The sequence below is a fragment of the Mustelus asterias genome, chromosome 1 (genome assembly GCF_964213995.1).
Source record: "Mustelus asterias chromosome 1, sMusAst1.hap1.1, whole genome shotgun sequence".
Taxonomy (NCBI): domain Eukaryota; kingdom Metazoa; phylum Chordata; class Chondrichthyes; order Carcharhiniformes; family Triakidae; genus Mustelus; species Mustelus asterias.
Window position 1 is genome coordinate 67,896,380 of NC_135801.1, and position 19,742 is coordinate 67,916,121.

The following is a 19,742-nucleotide window of genomic DNA, read 5'->3' on the forward strand; positions in this document are numbered from 1 at the left end:
GAGCTACTATATACAGTATACGATCCCAGACTAAAGGGTCACCAGACAGAGCAGTGACCTTTATACCTCTCCCAGGAGGCGGAGCCGATTGGGGTGTACCATAGGACTATATTAACAGGTAGAACAGCCCAACCCTAACCCCAACAGTAACATATCTACAGACTCATAGTACTGGCCAGACCATGGCTCAGCACTACCTGGTGGGAACCAACAATGGTTCACCACACACTATGTGTGCTTGTCAAATTTTTTCTTCATCATCTTCTCTTCGATTGGTTATTTTCATTATTGCCCAGTTGCTTTACGTAAGCTTTTGTCTTAAATTCCAATTTTCCCCAACACATTTCACCAGTAAATAAATTTTACACATCATAGTCCAAGAAACAAAATCCCCCAATATGCGGATGTTATGATAGTTCCTCTCTATTCCACAATACACTTCCCTAAAAGTAAAATCCATTACATCATAAGCATATAAGTATCAGTTTGGTTCAGTTGACATACTGGAGCGACTTTTACCGTCCCGCCCACCACGGGAATCGAAGTGGGCGACGGGAGGACCATTGAAAGGTCCGTTGACTTCGGGTGGGATTTTCCAGTTTCGGGGTGAGCGAGGCCGGAAGATTCTGCCCACTGTGTGCTCAACTTCTGCTCCAAAACATTGCACTTTGATGCAGTGCTGAGGGAATGCTGCATTGCGAAGCATCCTTCTTTGGATTAGACAGAAACCGGGTTAGTCAATTTGCACACTGCAAGGTTCCACAAACAGATACGTGGTAATAATAAATAATGTGTTTTCGTAATGTTTGTTGCGGGATAAATATAGACCAGGACACCAAGGAGAATGGCTCAACCTTCTTTCAGGGATTCTATTGGATATTTTGTTCATCCCATCGCTTCAGTCTGGATTTAAACTCTGATCCCATAGAGGGAAAATGGAGCCTAGATATAACATCTCCTTTGTGTAAACAGCACCTCTTTCAGCACAGCACTCCCTAGGTACTGCAGTGACAGGGTCAACCTAGATTTTGCATTCAAGCCCTTGGAGTGTGACTTGAACCCACAACTTTCCATTGGCAAGAGTGTTACCAATTGAGCCACAGCTGACATGGCCATGAAGGAAGTGAAGGGAAACTCTCCCAGCAAGAATCCCATCTTTCACCCTCCATATTCTTAATCTCATCCAGTGCTCTCTATATGTATTCTAACCTATACCAAATCATGCCCACCCATGAGTTTAATGACCTACATTGTCTCCTGGTCCACCATTGCCTCAAATTTACAATTCTCATGCTCAAATCTCTATATGACCCCACCCCTTCCTATTTGTATAATTTCTCCGAGATCTAAAACCTATCAGGAGTTCTGTCTTACATCAACTCTGGCCTATCATACACAGCCCACTCATTCCGTCCCTCCATCGGAGGTTGTGCCTTCACTCCCCTAGGCACTAAGGCCTGGAATTCCATTCCTAAAACATTGTATCCCTCTACTACTGTGAAATATATAAATTCCAGTTATTTTTGTTGTTCAAATTATAAAGAGGAAGACAGTCAGAGGATTATTTTTGTATGTATCACTGCCTTTGTGTGCAAAATGTAAAAATGTTTGGGATAAGTTAATATCTAGAGGCTTTCTATCTCTGGGATTTAAATTTGAATCTTGGCACTACCCTTCCACCTATGGGATCAGAGTTTAAATCCAGACTGAAGAGATGGGGTGAACATCTTTTCTTTTGGCACGATGGCACGGTGGTCAGCACTGCTGCCTCACAGCGCCAGGGACCTGGGTTTGATTCCGGCCTCGGGTATCTGTCTGTGTGGAGTTTGCACATTCTCCCCGTGTCTGTGTGGGTTTCCTCCAGATGCTCCGGTTTCCTTCCACAGTCCAAAGATGTGTGGGTTAGGTGGATTGGCCATGCTCAATTGCCCCTTAGTGTCAGGGGGATTAGCGAGGGTAAATGTGTGGGCCACTGGGATAGGGCCTGGGTGGGATTGGTGTTGGTGCAGGCTTGATGGGCCGAATGGCCTCCTTCTACACTGCAGGGATTCTATATTTGAAAAGAATAGTTGGTTCTGATGGAAAGAGGAAGTGAGATGTGTAGTCTCAGTCCAGTTACTGTGAGACATGGGCTCCTACCACAGATCGGTTCTAATTTGATACCAATTTGTACTGAATAAACTATATAAATTCTCTACTTTTCAATTCCACCCCTTTAGAAATGAACTCCATTACTTTGTTGGTTTTTTTAATAGCCTTTTACCAGCATCGTTACTGTTAGTGATTTGTATTCCTGTATCCCCAGAACCCTCTGTTCCGCGACTCCATTTATATAATTATTCTCCAGGGAGTATGTCCCTTTGTCGCATCAACATCTATACTGAAATTCATTTGTCAATTGCACACTGATACTGTACATTTATTTTCCTGCATTCAGTCGCAGTCCTCCCTTGTATTAACCATATCCCCAATTTGGGTGTTCTCCAGAAATTTTGAAATCACAGTTCTAATTCCCGAGTCACAATCATTTACGTCAACGGTTGTTCCGGAATTGAACCTTCAGGAACATCAATTTGCATCATTTGCCAATCTGAATTTGCCTTTAACTCCTACTCTGTTTCCTGTTTAGTCATCAAGTTGCTACCTGTTCTGCTATTTATCCTCTGGCACCACATGTTCTCTGGCCTTCATCATGAGCCTTCTGCATTGTACCTTATTGAAAATCTAAACGTATTGGCTGAAATCTTCTAACTGTGGGAGCCGTGTTTGGATGGCTCCCCAATGCATTCCCTCCACCAGGGAACTTTCCTGGGTGAACCCGGTCCAGTAGAGATGTTTCCATGGCCTTGCAGCCCAGCCCAACTTATCAATCTTGTTTTGATCAAACAAATTGACCAAAATGTAACTCATGTTAGCATTGCTGTCGACAAGTGTCTGCTTGCGTTTCTTCAGCAACAGCAAGGTAAAGCCACTACGATCTGTACCCATGCTATTTTTAAAGTTTATTTATTAGTGTCACACGTAGGCTGACATTAACACTGCAATGAAGTTACTGTGAAAATCCCCTGGCCGCCACTCTCCGGCACCTGTTCGGGTACACTGAGGGAGAATTTAGCATGGCCAATGCACCTAACCAGTCCGTCTTTCTGGGAGAAAACTAGAACACTGGAGGAAACCCATGCAGACACGGGGAGAACGTGCAGACTCCGCACAGACAGTGACCCAAGCCGGGAATTGAACCCGGGTTCTTGGCGCTGTGAGGCAGCAGTGCTAACCACTGTGCCACCATGTTGAAGCACTCTTGTAGTCCCTGTCCTGCCTCAGTAGTGCCCACTTCTCCCAGTACAGCTGCCGAGGTTCCAGAGATGCAAAGCCTTCTGATTGGGCCGAGAGCAGTGGGAGCCCATCCACTCTCCTCAATTGGAAACAAATACAGAGGCGGCCAATTTAGAAGGCGGGCTCCCAGAAGATTAATTTGCTGGTCTTGCTGCCATTAAGTGTGAACTCGTTTAGTCTGGTCATCAGAGTGCCAAAGCCCGTGGCAAAACCCAGCTCATAGATTACATTACTGTTAATCTGCCATTTCTACCATTTCTGTCAAGAATTCTATAAGACTGGTCAAGCAAGACCTTCTGTTTCAGAATCAAAAATGAAATATGCTGAAAATGTGTGCTAAAAATAGGAAATACTCAGCAGAACTGTCAGCATCCACAGAGAGTAAAGCTCAATTAACATTTCAGATCAGACTAATGAAAGGTCACCGATCAGTTAACTCTGCTCCTCTCCCCACAGATTTTCCCTTTGGGAATCTGTGCTTTATAATGTTTTTAGTTGTTTTTCTAAAACCATTCGAGTAAAGATCCCATCACCATTCCTACTACTGGCATTAAGCTAGTTTGTCTATAATTCCCTAAACTTATTCTACCTCCATTTTAAATTTAGGAGTCACAGCGGTTAGTTATTTTTAAGCACAGAGTCTTGTTTTCTGTGCTAAAATACATTTCATGAGGGAGGAGGCGTCATTTGATCTAATTTAGGAGAAGGAATTGGCACTTTGTGACACTCAGGAAGAAAACCCGAAACATCATCTGCATGATTTGCCATGTCTCCTTCTATCTGAACAGTCACCGTCCATTTGGAGTGTCTGTCTTTGCGGAGAACATCTATTACTCAGATTGGAAAACTGGCACCATTCATCGAGCAGACAAGTACACTGGGAAAGACATTGTTACCATCAGACCCGCACCATCCTTTTTGCCTCCGGCTGATGTCAAAATAGTGCATCCATTCCGCCAACCAGCAACAGAATCAGCCTTCCATTCATCAGGTACAGACTTTTGACTAACAACTTTACTGTGTTTCAGTGAAGCTTTCATCTATTTAGAATGTTCTGTAGCCTTGCAATTCTCTGCTAATAATTTCTGAATTACTACTTGAGCCATGTGCAGATTGGCACAGGAACACACAGATCTGTATTTTATATATGTGACTGAAAGAGGCTACTGCAAGAGGCAGGGGTTCCAGCTGTCTTCTCTTCAGCCACATGCTGCTTTACAGGCTAGAGGGGATGGACACAGAGAACTAGCTCCAAGGGAGATCTCCACCAACAGGCAGATGATCAGCCCTCACGATATGTGCATGAGCACATGTGCCTCAGCAGGCTTACGTTTCCATGGCAGCCCCTTTTTTTTATTCATTCATGGGACATGGGCATCGTTGGCTGGCCAGCATTTATTACCCGACACACAAAATACTGGAAAATCTCAGCAGGTCTGACAGCATTTGTGGGGAGAGAATAGAATCAACGTTTTGAGTCCACATAACCCTTTGTCAGAGCTCAGTCTGCAGCCTTGTGTGCCGCTGAGATTTTCCAGCATTTTCTGTTTTTGTTTCAGATTCAGCATCCACAGTATTTTGCTTTTAATTTATTGCCCATCCTTAGTTGCCCGAGGGCAGTTAAGAGTCAACCACATTGCTGTGGCTCTGGAGTCACTTGTAGGCCAGACCAGGTAAGGATGGCAGATTTCCTTCCCTTAAAGGACATTAGTGAACCAGATGGGTTTTTCCGAAAATCGACAATGGTTTCATGGTTATTAGTAGATTCTTAATTTCAGATATATTGTTATTGAATTCAAATTCCACTGTCTGCCGTGGCGGGATTCGAACCCAAGTCCCCAGAACATTAGCTGAGTTTCTGGATTAATAGTCTAGCGATCATGCCACTAGGTCATCGCCTCCCCATTGCTGACATCTGTGGTCTCCTGGACCAAGAACTCTTTTGCACTGGTGCAGGTGGGTGTTCCTAATGCCCATAAGCTGCCTATCACTGGAGGGGTAGGCAATTTATGAAATGGTCTATTTTTTGAAAGAGTGGAAGAATAGGAAGCTTTTTTTTTTAAAGTGAGGAGTGAGTAAATGTTGACATTCAGAGGGTTTTGGGTGTCATTGTGCGTGAATTACATGCCAGGCTTGCTTGTAATGTTCACCACACGGTGAGCCCCTGTCTGCCATTGGGTTAATATTGATAATGGCTAGTATTAATCTCCCACTTAAGAGCCTCAGTTATTGGTAGGGTATTTCCCACCTTGTTCTTAATTGGGGTCGGAGTTGGGGTGGGAAGGAATGCAGCGTTTTCACACACTTAAGCCCCGTCACCACCAAACTCATCTTGTGGGAGGGCATCAAATTCTGCCCACTGAGCCAGATAATTTGGTTCAAACTTTGAAAGATGAAAATTAGGTTCAGTAAAACATGAGAGAGGCATGTGAGTGTATGAAAGGGCCTTGTGGATCATGATTTATATAGAGGCTAGCGGATGCAGGAAAAGTAGGGTTGCTCTGGTCCAAAGTGCAGAAGCACTGATGTCCATATCAGGCCAACCCAAGTTGCTTTGTAATATAAGACCAAACCTCTCATTTTGCAAGTCGACAGGCAAAGAGATTTTGATTTGCAGCACACAAGACTGCAGACTGCCAAATATGGCAATGAGACCAGCTCTTACAGTAAATTATCAGAAAAAGAAAAGTTGTGACAATGACAAAAATATTGATTAATTGTCCACAATGGTACAATGGAGACCCGTGCAAACTGGAAGAGATTGAGTCAGTGCATCTCAAATGTTCACCTGAACCTGATTAAGTTTAAATTTATTGATTAGTGTCACAAGTAGGCTTACATTAACACTGCACTGAAATTACTGTGAAAATCCTCTAGTCGCCACACTCTGGCGCCTGTTCGGGTACACTGAGAGAGAATTTAGCATGGCCAATTCACCCGACCAGCACGTCTTTTGGATTGTGGGAGGAAACTGGAACACCTGGAGGAAACCCACGCAGACAACGTGCAGACTCCACACAGACAGTGACCCAAGCTAGGAATTGAACCCAGGTCCCTGGCACCGTGAGGCCGCAGTGCTAACCACTGTGCCACCGTGATCATGAATAGAAATCGCTGGATCAAAGGGCTTGGCTTTCCATCCATTTAGTTAAATGGACAGAAACATTGAACAGTCCTGTCCCACACTTTCCCAACCAGTGCTTCTTGAGAATACTACTACTCACTGGGAACATCAACTGGAAAATAAAGCAAAGTATCTGACCAACTAGTGCCACACATGGATTTAAGAATGTCTGTAGTATTGTCTGAAAGTTACAGATTTGTCACATTCCCTAAATCTGCAAGCAGATTCTAAGTGAATAGTTATTACCTTGAAAACAAAACTCTATTCCACCACCCTTGGATTTGCAAACAGTAATGCCCTTTGAGGAGGCAAGGATCCAGTTTTGAATGATCAGATGTCTTCATGTGACGTGAGTCTTACCATTTCCTACTGCTTCATTATAATGGATGGAAATTGTAGGGATCAAGTTGTCAGTTTCTTGTTCTGCAATCCCAGTGGGCAAGGCGCTGTGCAAAGAGCACACATTTGGAAATTTATCCCTAATATCTGAACTCCCATTACTAGGGTTTTATTCAAAGGAGAGATAGAATACTATAGGCAGTTTCACTGTCGTTATTCATGTATCTTTAACTTTCTGTTTTCTTGCTTCTATTACATATTTCTGCAGAAAAGGACAGTGGAAGCATTTGCAAGAAAATCTTAGGAGAAAACCATTGTGAGTGTAAAGATGGCTACTTTCTCAGTGATGATGAGAAATCCTGTGAAGGTAAAATTCACACTATAAACTCACAACTTTCTAAAGTTGGTCCTAACTGTTTGCAACCTTGGTGTTGTGATTGATCCTAAGATGAGCATCTGTCCATTTATCAATGCGACTTCCTACTTCCACCTTCATAACCACTTCCAACTCTGACCTTGCCTCAGCTCATATGTTGCTGAAATGATCATCCATGGTTTTGTTACCTTTAGATTTGACTATTCCAATGCACTGCTGGCTGGTCTCCCATCTTCCATCTTTCATGAATTTGTGGTAATCCAATCTCTGCTACCTACATCATAACTCAGCCCAAGTCTCATTTATCCATTTTCCCTTTGGTTGTTGGCCTCCATTGGTTTCCCATCCGGCAATATCTCAATGTTAATACCTTCATCCTTGCTTTCAAATCCTTCTGTGACCTTGTCAAAGACCTTCTGGGAATCTAAATAAATCACGTTCTCGTTATCTATCTTCTTTGTTACCTCCTCAAAGAACTCCAACAGATTTTTCAGACATGACCTCCCCTTGACGAAGCCGTGCTGACTCAGTCCTATTTTATCATGCACTTCCAAGTACTCCACGATCTCATCTTTAATAATGGACTCTAAAATCTTGCCAATGACCAAAGTCAAGCTAACCAGTCTATAATTTCCTGTCAGCTGCCTCCCTCCCTTCTTAAACAGCGGTGTTACATTAGCTACTTTCCAGTCCTCTGGGACCCTCTCTGCCTCCAGTGATTCCTGAAAGATCACCACCAATGCCTCCACAATTTCCTCAACTATCTGTTTTAGAACCCTGGGGTGTAGTCCATCTGGTCCCGATGATTTATCCACCTTCAGACCTTTCAGTTTCCTTAAAAGCCTTCTCCTTAGTGATGGCCACTACACTGACCTGTGCCCCCTGATTCTCATGGAGCTCTGGTGTCTTCCACCATGAAGACTGATGCAAAGTAACTATTCAGTTCCTCTGCCATTTCTTTGTTTCCTATTATTACTTCTCCAGCCTCATTTTCCAATGGTCCAATGGCTATTTTTGCCTCTCTCTTACCTATTATATATTGAAAAAACTCTTCCTATCTTCTTTTATATTACTAGCTAGCTTACACTCATATTTCATCTTCTCCCCCCTTATTGCTTTTTTGGTTGTCCTCTGCTCACTTTTAAAGGCTTCCCAATCCTCTGGCTGCCCACTAATGTGAATGCTTTTTCTTTTGCTTTTATACTGTCCTTGACTTCCCTCAGCAGCCAGGGATGCCTCGTCCTCCCCTTAGCATGGTTTCTCCTCCTTGGGATGAATTTCTGTTGTGCCTCCCGAAAACCCCCCCAAAACTCCTGCCATTGCTGTTTCACTATCTTCCCTGCTAGGCTCCCTTTCTAATCAACTCTGGCCAGCTTCTCCCTCATGTCTTTGTAGATACCTTTATTTAATTATAATACTGTTACATCTGATTCCAGCCTCTCCCTCTCAAACAACAGAGTAAATTCTATCATATTGTGGTCACTGCTCCCTAAGGGTTCCTTCACGTTAAGTTCTATAATCAAGTCTGGCTCATTACACATCACCAAATCCTGAATTGCCTGGTCCCTAGTAGGCTCTGTCACAAGCTGCTCCAAAAAACCACCTCCTAGACATTCCACAAATTCCTTTTCTTGGGATCCACTACCTACCTGATTTTCCCAGTCCACCTGCATATTGAAGTCCCCCATGGTTATTGTAATATTGCCTTTTTTAAATGCCTTTTCTATCTCCTGATTTATTTTCTGCCCCACATCCTGACTACTGCTAGGGGGCCTGTACATAACTTCCATCAGGGTCTTTTCACCTTTGTGATTCCTCAACTCTGCCCACAGAGATTCTATGCCTTCTGATCCTATATTGCTTCTTGCTATTGATTTAACTTCATTCCTAACTAACAATGCAACTCTGCCCCCTTTGCCCATCTGCCTGTTCTTTCGATAGGACATATATCCTTGGATATTTAGATCCCAGCTCTGATCCCCTTGCAGCCTCACCTCTGTGATGCCCACAACAGCGTACTGGCCAATTTCAATGTGCACAACAAGTTCACTTACCTTGTTCTGTATACTGCGCGCATTTAGGAACAACACCCTCAGTCCTGCATTGATCACCTCCCTTCTCATACTTGTCATCTTGTTTGCTCTGCCTGAGGTTAGATACCTGCCACCTTCTATATTTTCTGTTCTATTACGTGGTCTGGAAACTTTACTAACCGCTCCTGAGCCCTCGGCTCCTTTAACTAGTTGAAAGTCCATATCATTAACCTGCACTTCTACCCTCTCCTTTAAATTTGATTTTCTAATTCTCCATACAACTGAACCCTCCCCCCCACTATTTAGTTTAAAGCCCTATCTGCAGCCCAAGTTATATGATTCACCAGGACTTGGTCCCAGCATAATTCAGATGAAGACCATCCCTCCGGAACAGGTTCCCTCTTTCCCAAAACTGGTGCCAATGTCCCATGAATTCAAACCCATTCCTCCCACACCAATCTTTGAGTCACGCGTTTACCCCCTTAATCTTATTGACCCTGTGCCAATTAGCTCATGGCTCAGGTAGTAATCCAGAGATTATTACCTTTTTGGTTCTGCTTTTTAATTTAGCTCCTAGCTGTTCATACTCCCTTAGCAGAACCTTCGTTCCTGTTCCACCTATGTCATTGGCACCTCTGTGGACCACGACAATTAGATCTTTACCCTCCCACTACAAGTTCCTCTGCAGCCCAGATGAGATAGAACATAGAACATAGAACATAGAACAGTACAGCACAGAACAGGCCCTTCGGCCCACGATGTTGTGCCGACCTTCATCTGAAACCAAGATCAAGCTATCCCACTCCCTACCATCCTGGTGTGCTCCATGTGCCTATCCAATAACCGCTTAAATGTTCCTAAAGTGTCTGACTCCACTATCACTGCAGGCAGTCCATTCCACACCCCAACCATTCTCTGCGTGAAGAACCTACCTCTGATATCCTTCCTATATCTCCCACCATGAACCCTATAGTTATGCCCCCTTGTAATAGCTCCATCCACCCGAGGAAATAGTCTTTGAACGTTCACTCGATCTATCCCCTTCATCATTTTATAAACTTCTATTAAGTCTCCCCTCAATCTCCTCCGCTCCAGAGAGAACAGCCCCAGCTCCCTCAACCTTTCCTCATAAGACCGACACTCCAAACCAGGCAGCATCCTGGTAAATCTCCTCTGCACTCTCTCCAGCGCTTCCACATCCTTCTTATAGTGAGGTGACCAGAACTGCACGCAATATTCCAAATGTGGTCTCACCAAGGTCCTGTACAGTTGCAGCATAACCCCACGGCTCTTAAACTCCAACCCCCTGTTAATAAAAGCCAACACACTATATGCCTTCTTCACAGCTCTATCCACTTGAGTGGCAACCTTTAGAGATCTGTGGATATGGACCCCAAGATCTCTCTGTTCCTCCACAGTCTTCAGAACCCTACCTTTGACCCTGTAACCCACATTTAAATTTGTCCTACCAAAATGAATCACCTCACATTTATCAGGGTTAAACTCCATTTGCCATTTTTCAGCCCAGCTTTGCATCCTATCTATGTCTCTTTGCAGCCTACAACACCCCTCCACCTCATCCACTACTCCACCAATCTTGGTGTCATCAGCAAATTTACTGATCCACCCTTCAGCCCCCTCCTCTAAGTCATTAATAAAAATCACAAAGAGCAGAGGACCAAGCACCGATCCCTGCGGCACTCCGCTAGCAACCTGCCTCCAGTCCGAAAATTTTCCATCCACCACCACCCTCTGTCTTCGATCAGATAGCCAGTTAGCTATCCAATCGGCCAACTTTCCCTCTATCCCACACCTCCTTACTTTCATCATAAGCCGACCATGGGGGACCTTATCAAACGCCTTACTAAAATCCATGTATATGACATCAACCGCCCTACCTTCATCAACACACCTGATACCCCAAACCCGAGCACCAGGCAGGCAACACAACCTTCGTGATTCTCGATCCTGGTCACAGAGGACAGTGTTGATGCCCCTAACTATATTATACCCAATTACGACTACATTTCATTTTTCTCCCCCCCTCCCCCCCACTTCAACAGCTCCCTGTACCACGGTGCCGTGGTCAGTTTGCCCATCCTCCCGGCAGTACCCATTCCCATCCACACAGGGAACAAGAATCTTGAACCTGTTGGAAAAGTTCCGGGACTGAGGCTCCTGCAACCCTACCTCCTGGATCCCTCTACCAGCCTCATTCGCAGCCACACTCTCCTTTCCCTGACCACTGGTCGAATTCAAGGTATTTACTCTAAGGGGTGTGATTGCCTCCTGGAACACACTGTCCAGGTATCTCTCTCCCTCCCTGACGTGTCGCAGCATCTGAAGCTCAGAATCCAGCTCATCCACTCTGAGCCGTGTTCCTCAAGCAACAAATACTTACTACAGACATGCTCACTGGGAACCACAATGGGGTCCAACAGCTCCCACATCACGCATGAACAACACATCGCCTGATCCTCCATCTCTATTTCATTTAATTAATTTTGAATTGGGTTTAATTTTTTTAATTTAAACTTTTTAAATTATATATCTCCTTATTACCTCAGTTTCAATGCAATTTCTAAACAGTGATTTAAATGGATTTTCAAATTTAGTACAGCTCCCAATCAAATCACAGCCCTTCTGTGATGTCACTTTAAAGTCTTTTCAGTCCGAACTCACTCAGTTTCAGAGAATCAAGAGTAGCACTTACTGACCAATCAGCACTCTCCCTTACTGACCAATCAGCACTCTCCCTTACTGACCAATCAGCACTCTCCCTTACTGACCAATCAACATTCTCCCTTACTGACCAATCAGCACTCTCCCTTACTGACCAATCAGCACTCTCCCTTACTGACCAATCAGCACACTGCCTTACTGACCAATCAACACTCTCCCTTACTGACCAATCAGCACTCTCCCTTACTGACCAATCAGCACTCTCCCTTACTGACCAATCAACACTCTCCCTTACTGGCCAATCAGCACTCTCCCTTACTGAGCAATCAGCACTCTCCCTTACTGACCAATCAACACTCTCCCTTACTGGCCAATCAGCACTCTCCCTTACTGACCAATCAACACTCTCCCTTACTGACCAATCAGCACTCTCCCTTACTGACCAATCAGCACTCTCCCTGACTGACCAATCATGTATGCATATCATATGTGGATGATATGTGAATGATATGTGGATAGATGTTGCATGTGGTATGTTGTGTGAATGGGATTTGAGTAAACGGCTCCAGCTTAAATCCATCACTGGCACAAATGTAATTTCCATGACTACATTGGAATGCACACACAAATTGAACATTTTTGTGTCCTGTGCATATATAACAGAAGGACTCAGTATCAGTACTCCAGATGTTGGCTGAATAGATCTGCAAATTTTGTCCATCCAGATTCCATTAATTTTATTAAAAGGGAATTTACAAGCTGGGCTATGCAATTTGCTAATAAAGGCTAATAGCATGTGCCAGGAGCATGAAAGCAGAAAATCTCCCATTATAGTTCCTCATTTATCTACCTGTGTAAGCAGAACACTTCTTTATGTATAAATTTCTAACATTTATGGGCATTCAATTGTATGGAGATTGTAAGATCTAAAATTTTGGGCAGCACAGTGGTTAGCACTGCTGCCTCACAGCACCAGGGACCCGGGTTCAATTTTGACCTTGAGTCACTGTCTGTGTGGAGTTTGCACATTCTCCCTGTGTCTGTGTGGGTTTCCTCCGGGTGCTCTGGTTTCCTCCCACAGTCCAAAGATGTGCAGGTTAGGTTGATTGGCCATGCTAACTTGCCCTTAGTGTCAGAGGGACTAACAGTGTAAATATATGGGGTTGTAAGGTTGGGTCTGGGTGGGATTGTTGTTGGTGTTGGCTTGATGGGCCGAATGGCCTCCTTCTGCACTGTAGGGATTCTACGAACTAGTTTTTTTTCTTGTGGTGTTGGTTGGAATTGGAATATGTCTGTGGAAAAGTCTTTTGTACAATAAGAAGCAGCAGGACTGCCAATAGGAACACCAAAAGCGAACACAGACAGCTCCCAGTTAGATGTTTAAAATGTAAATTCATTTATTTTCCCTTGGTTTTTAAATGGTTCATGATCAATTCATCCAGCAAGTTTTCAGTGGCAGTTCAAGATGATGTCTCTGCAGTGATCCTACTTGAAACTGAATGAGTTATGAGTGGAGAATGAGGAAGAACGTACGAGGTGAGGCCTCCTGCCATCTCATTGCACGACCTGGAATCATATAGCACAAAATGATGCCATTTGGCCTACCATCTCTGTGCTAGCTCTTTCAGAGAGTTGTCAATTCCATCCATTCCTTCCCCATAGCTCTGTCTGCTGCACAGCACCACTGTGGATATTTCCTAGCTTCAAATAAAAACATCATGCAACTTTTCTTTTCTCTAATATATGTATCGCTTTATTACACAGATGTAAACGAATGTGCCTTTTGGAACCATGGGTGCACTCTAGGCTGTGAGAACTTCCCTGGCTCTTATCACTGCTATTGTCCGGAAGGCTTTGTACTGCTGCCTGATATGAAAACCTGCCATGGTAAGATTCTGTGAAAGTACTTTTTCATGAAACTGTAAGAAAGTCAGGGGGAGGGACATTCCACCCATCGATTCTTATTCTTCCAGTAAACTTTGAAGCATTTCCCCAAACTTTCTTTTCTTTAAAGCAGTCTTTGCAACACCTTGAGAGTCCAGAATTTCCAATGTAAAAGGCTGATATTAAGTACTGAGATTGAATAACCTATGTCTGTACTGTAGATCTCTATAACATTTCATAAAATTGCCTTTTTAAAGTGATGTAAAATTTCAGAATAGTTTGATTTAATGTCAGGATTTCAGCCTTAAATTTCTCCAGATTTTTAGTTGCAATCACAGTGTAAGTTAGGCGGGAGTACAGCAGAGGACAGTGGAATTGAGTTGCGACATCACATATTTCCATGGAGTTTGTTTTAGAGAACGAAGTCCATGGGGACAATGGAATGGAGTCTCAGGCCAGGAGTTTTCTCATTTCTGCAAGCTCGACCTGACCTGACAGCCAGTTAAAATTTAGTCTGATTGTGCACAACCTCAATATCCTGTTCAGCCCAGAACTGAACTTCAAGTCCATTTTCCAATCCTGCGGCAAAGTTTATCTTCCTCCCCATGCAGCCAAAATGACCATCCTTGCCTGTGCAACCTCCTAATTCACATTTCTGATCCTCTTCTGGCTGCCCTCCTTCACCAATTCCAACTCCCCAGAGTTCCCCTTGCTGCTTCCTATTCCAGGCTAGATTCCATTATCTACCAAACTTTGCTGAGCTCCGTTGGCTGACCCATCACCCTGTGCATTGGCTCTCCTCTTCAAATCCCTCTACAGTCTCATACATCCTTAATTCATAACTTTTCCCAGCCCTTCATCTTCATCATGTGGGAAGGCAATGGTCGAGTGGTATTATTAATAGACTATTAATCTAGAAACTCAGCGAATGTCCTGGGGAGCCGGGTTCGAATCCCACCACGGCAGATGGTGGAATTTCAATTCAATAAAAAATTAAGATTAAGAATCATTAAAAACCATTGTTGATTGTCTTAAAAACCCATCTGTTCACTAATGTCCTATAGGGAAGGAAATTTGCCGTTCTTACCTGGTCTGGCCTACATGTGACTCCAGAGCCACAGCAACTACCCTCTGAACAAGGCCAACTAGGGATGGGCAATAAATGCTGGCCAGCCAGCAACGCCCATGTCCCACAAATGAATTTTTAAAAAATTGTACATTCCACAGACCCAAACATGGCCTATTGTGTGATCTTTCTCTCTCGAAGACCTTAATGCAAACTATCCAGTAATGATTAACCTTTATTGAAGTGAAGGGCAAGTTACAGTGTAATGCTGATGTATCCATATGTCAATATATTACTCTGAATAGACAATAGCAACTTTCATTTCTATAACACCTTTGACGTAGGAAAACACCCCAAAGCAAAATATCACAGTAAGAGCAAATACTGTAATTGTTTTAATTAGCTGTTTCTTCCTATTCCTATTGACAATCTAGATACTGGACCAGATATGTTGCGCAGAATTTTCCCATCCCGCCCGCCACAGGAATTGTAGCGGGAATCATAGCGGGTGGGACAGGACCAGCCAAAGATCAGTTGACCTCGGTTGGGATTTTCCAGTCTTGGGGCAAGCATGACTGGAAAATCCCGCCCATTATTTTCAATGTGGTGATCCTTCAGTGGAATTATATTCTAATTGCTTAAGTGCAATACATGGTTTTCTAATTAACGCAAATATTGAAGAATGACAGTAAACATTACTGGAGAATTTGCTATGGATTTTGAACTTTTCTGACTCCATAAACATAGAATTATTTACTGGCAAGGACTGATAAAACACAAACTTCCTCAGCACACCGGAGAATCCAAAATTAGAAGCGGCTTTATTACAGAATGCTAAACAAAATGGTGAGATTAAAGCGTACAATTGATGGCTGGGAAAATATCCATGCTCCCAAAAAGGTACTCAGAACAGTTTTTTATACCATTATTATTGATCAAAATTTCAAATGTAAGTTGATGGACTGGATGATGATAAATTTGTGATCAAATTAATTTTATCAAAGGCTCACAGAAAGTCACTCTCGATGGTTCTAATGCCACAATGTTTTTCATTATATAGCATAATTCCTACACAAACCAATTATTAAATAGAATTTTACGGAACGGATCAACGTCTGTTCCTATCAGACTCCTCCCACTTTACTTCATCTCACTATATTATCATATCCTCTATGTCTTTATCCCTCATATTCTTACCTTGCTTCCCCTGAAATGAGTCTATGCTATTCACCTCAATGTTGTAGCAAGTTCCACATACTCGCCACTCTCAATAGGATTAATGATCTCCATCACCCCAGCAATATTAAGTGGTGTACACAGGATTCCACATGTAATAAATAAATGCAAATGGGGGATATAGTGGTGCAGTTGCATGGTCAGTGGATTAGAAATCCAGACTAATGCTCTGGGGACATGGGTTCAAATTCCACCATAGTAGCTGATGGAATCTAAATTAAAATCTAGAATTAAAAGCTTGTGACCATGGAACTGTTGTTGATTGTTGTAAAAACCCATTGGTTCACTAATGTCTTTTGGGAAAGGAAATCTGCCATCCTTACCTGGTCTGGCCTACACGTGACTCCAGACCCACAGTAATGTGATTGACTCTTAGAATTGTCCTCCAAAATGGTCTGACAAGCTATTCAGTGGGATGGGCAACAAGTGATGGCCTTTCAAGTGATGCCCACATCCTATGATAGATTTAAAAAATGCTATAAAATAGTGGCATAGAGAAGATGACATAGTGGGGAAGCAGCAGTGTTAGGATTCAGTCAGATGCAATCATTTAAAGCTGCAGCCAGGATGTATTATGAAGTTCCACACCCTCACATGTAACTTCAAAAGTCCTATTAATTGATGCTTATATGTATTGGTATATTCCACAAGCCATTTAAATAATTGATGTATTATGTTGGGTAAACATATCATGAGTTCCAAATCATGATACTTGTACCACAGTTACCCTTTTAAGTCTCTGGACATGAATTGGACTGTAGCCGAAGTGTAAAGTGTACTCGCAGTGAATGGGTACCCATTTTACACTGCATCCACCTTCCTTTGTCCTTATGAAACAGGTCGCAAGTTCACTATGAGTCCATTTTGTACAGCTGGCATCAGCCAACCTTTGCTCCCTTAGTTTGACCTGGATCAACTACAACAAAAGGACCATCCAAAAACTCCATTCTGCTTCAATAGAAATGTATTTACATGCAAAACTGAAGAAAATTCTTTAGCCAAATTGACCTTATGAATTAATAGCCTGTTGTTCAATTTTAATGGTTTCAATATCTTGAGTGCCATTGGCATGCAATGGAGCATGCAGCCTCATGAGTTTGCTCAGCCATTCCCTTTGCTCCATCTCCATTAATATCCTTTCCAAACAGAAAATATCAATCTTATTCTTGAAGCAATCGTAGAAAATAAAAATGGAGCAAAAACTTTCCAGAGCTGTCGCTCTTTCATAATGGTCGCCTTTGAAGATGCCCAAGAATATTCAATGTCCACTGGTGCTTCCATTGGAAAATCCTGGAACTGGCACTGACCGGCAGGGGAAGTTGTTCCCAGGCTGATTTTCACCCAAGTACAACTCAAAATGCAGCAGGAATAATGTGCAAAATTCAGCCATTATATTTTATGAGGACAAAGCTAACAATGCTTTGATAATGCTAATCTCATTGTTGCTCTATTCTTTTTTAATTCACCAGATCCCATTCCTTGCTTGGAAAATTACACTGAATGCAGCCATGACTGCATCCAGACATCAGAAGGGCCAGTCTGTGTCTGCCCATCAGGATCTATTTTACAGTCTGATGGAAAATCATGTTCAGGTATAAATTGAAAATGCAAAATGTATTTAAAACAACTGCCCTGTGAAATGAAATGGAAAAAATATCTTTATGTTTTTGACTATCAATCAATAATGACACCATTTAGACCCAGACTCTACAAAAGTGAAAAGCACTCTAGATTGATGTGAAATTTTTTCTAGTAGTTGCTGCAAAGTTTAATAGAGATTGCTGGTGATTTGCAGAGTCTGGATCATTTGCAATGCACGAAGAGTTGCTCTGCTAACCAGAATAACATGCACTGGTGCTCTCAAAACATCAAAACCCCAGAGCTTCTGGCTGAGAGGCAGGGGCACTACCCACTGTGCCACAAGATTTTTAATTTGATTTGATTTAATTTATTATTGTCACAGGTATTAGCATACAGTGAAAAGTATTGTTTCTTGTGTGCTATACAGACAAAGCATACTGTTCATAGAGAAGGAAACGAGAGAGTGCAGAATGTACTGTTACAGTCATAGCTAGGGTGTAGAGAACGATCAACTTAATGCAAGTAAGTCCATTCAAAAGTCTGACGGCAGCAGGGAAGAAGCTGTCCTTGAGTCGGTTGGAATGTGATCTCAGACTTTTGTATCTTTTTTCCGACGGAAGAAGGTGGAAGAGAGAATGTCTGGGGTGCGTGGGGTCCTTAATTATGCTGGCTGCTTTGCCGAGGCAGCGGGTAGTGTAGACAGAGTCAATGGATGGGAGGCTGGTTTGCGTGATGGATTGGGCTACATTCACAACCTTTTGTAGTTCCTTGCGGTCTTGGGCAGAGCCGGAGCCATACCAAGCTGTGATACAATCTTGGTATGGCTCCTGCTCTGCCCAAGACTTCCACCAAGTTAGTTTCTGGTGTAACAAAAATCTATTTGTCAGATTGAAATGTTGCGTTTCTGCTGCTTCGTGAGATGCCCCTTCTACTTCCTTGCAAAATGAAATGTTGGCCACGGTTCTCCCTTCCTGACCCGCAACTTTTCTGGCGGGTCGGGGTGGGAGATGCGCATCACCGGCCTTGTTCTGGGATTTGCGCATGCGCCGGGAATGCATGCGCGTCTCCCAGAGCTAGTGAACAGTCGCAGGTCAGACCACGCTGGAAACCGGCGGGAAGGCAGGTAAGTCATTTAAATCTTTTTAAAATATCTTTTAAATCTAATTATCAGGAACTTACCGGTCCTGATTGAACCTCTCACCCCGCCAGGAGTGCTTCATTCCGGCGGGGTTTAGAGTAGCTCCCCATGCTCAGGGAACTAGTGGGAGACCCCGCCGGCAATCAGGGCCCCCGAGGGGCTTGGGCAGTGGTGGGGGGTGCTCCCTGGACAGGGGCACCTTGGCAGTGTCAGCCTGTGTCCCCTGGCACTGCCCAAGGGGCAAAGTGCCCATCTTGGCACTGCCCACCAAGCATCGGGCACTGCCAAGGGGTGGGGCCTCTTGTGGGCAGGGCCTTGGGGCAATCGTTGGGGATGGGGGTCCCACCACCACTCTGCATTGGGATCGGTCTGAGATGGAGGGAGGGCAGCGATTGGGGTGGGCTCGGGGGGTGGTCTGCTGGATGGGGCCTGCCTCCCGGGGGGGGGGGGGGGGAGGTCTGACCCCACGGGGTTCAGCAGGAGGGGGTCTGCCAGGGTGAGGGGCATGAGGGGATCGCCACTGCTGGGGGGGGGGGGATGGGCTGGACATTGGGGTGCTCCAGGGTGAGGGGGGGTGTCAGGGCTGGCCTGGGAATTGTTGTGGGGGCCGCGATCGGGCCATAGGGGAGGGTGGCTGGAGGGGCGTCACTGCGGGGGTCCCGGGCTGGCCAGCGATCGAGCTAGCCAACAAACAGGGAGTTTGACAGATCGGGGCCATTGCGCATGCGCAGAGTTCCAGAACTGTCAGACTCTGGCGTGAATAGGCCCCGCCCCCCTGGGTTTTTAATGGGATTCACGATTGGGACCTCTGCAGTGCACAGAGTGCGGGGATCCAGGTGAGAAGCTGAACTGAGAAAACAGTTGGGATTTAGAACAATTTTCCTGCCAATTCAGCACTTTTGGGAGAATCGCGGCCGTTATTTCAGGCTGCAGCTATTTTAAGTATA

General features: G+C 44.0%; 1 protein-coding gene across 1 annotated transcript in view; it reads left to right on the plus strand.

Moving 5' to 3' along the window:
• egf (epidermal growth factor) overlaps positions 1-19,742 on the plus strand; it is a 105,281-nt gene that overhangs the window by 23,283 nt on the left and 62,256 nt on the right. The window contains exons 6-8 of the mRNA XM_078234800.1: positions 4,125-4,327; positions 13,655-13,777; positions 17,546-17,668. Coding sequence (XP_078090926.1) covers positions 4,125-4,327; positions 13,655-13,777; positions 17,546-17,668 — 449 coding nt within the window. The remainder of the gene's footprint in view (positions 1-4,124; positions 4,328-13,654; positions 13,778-17,545; positions 17,669-19,742) is intronic.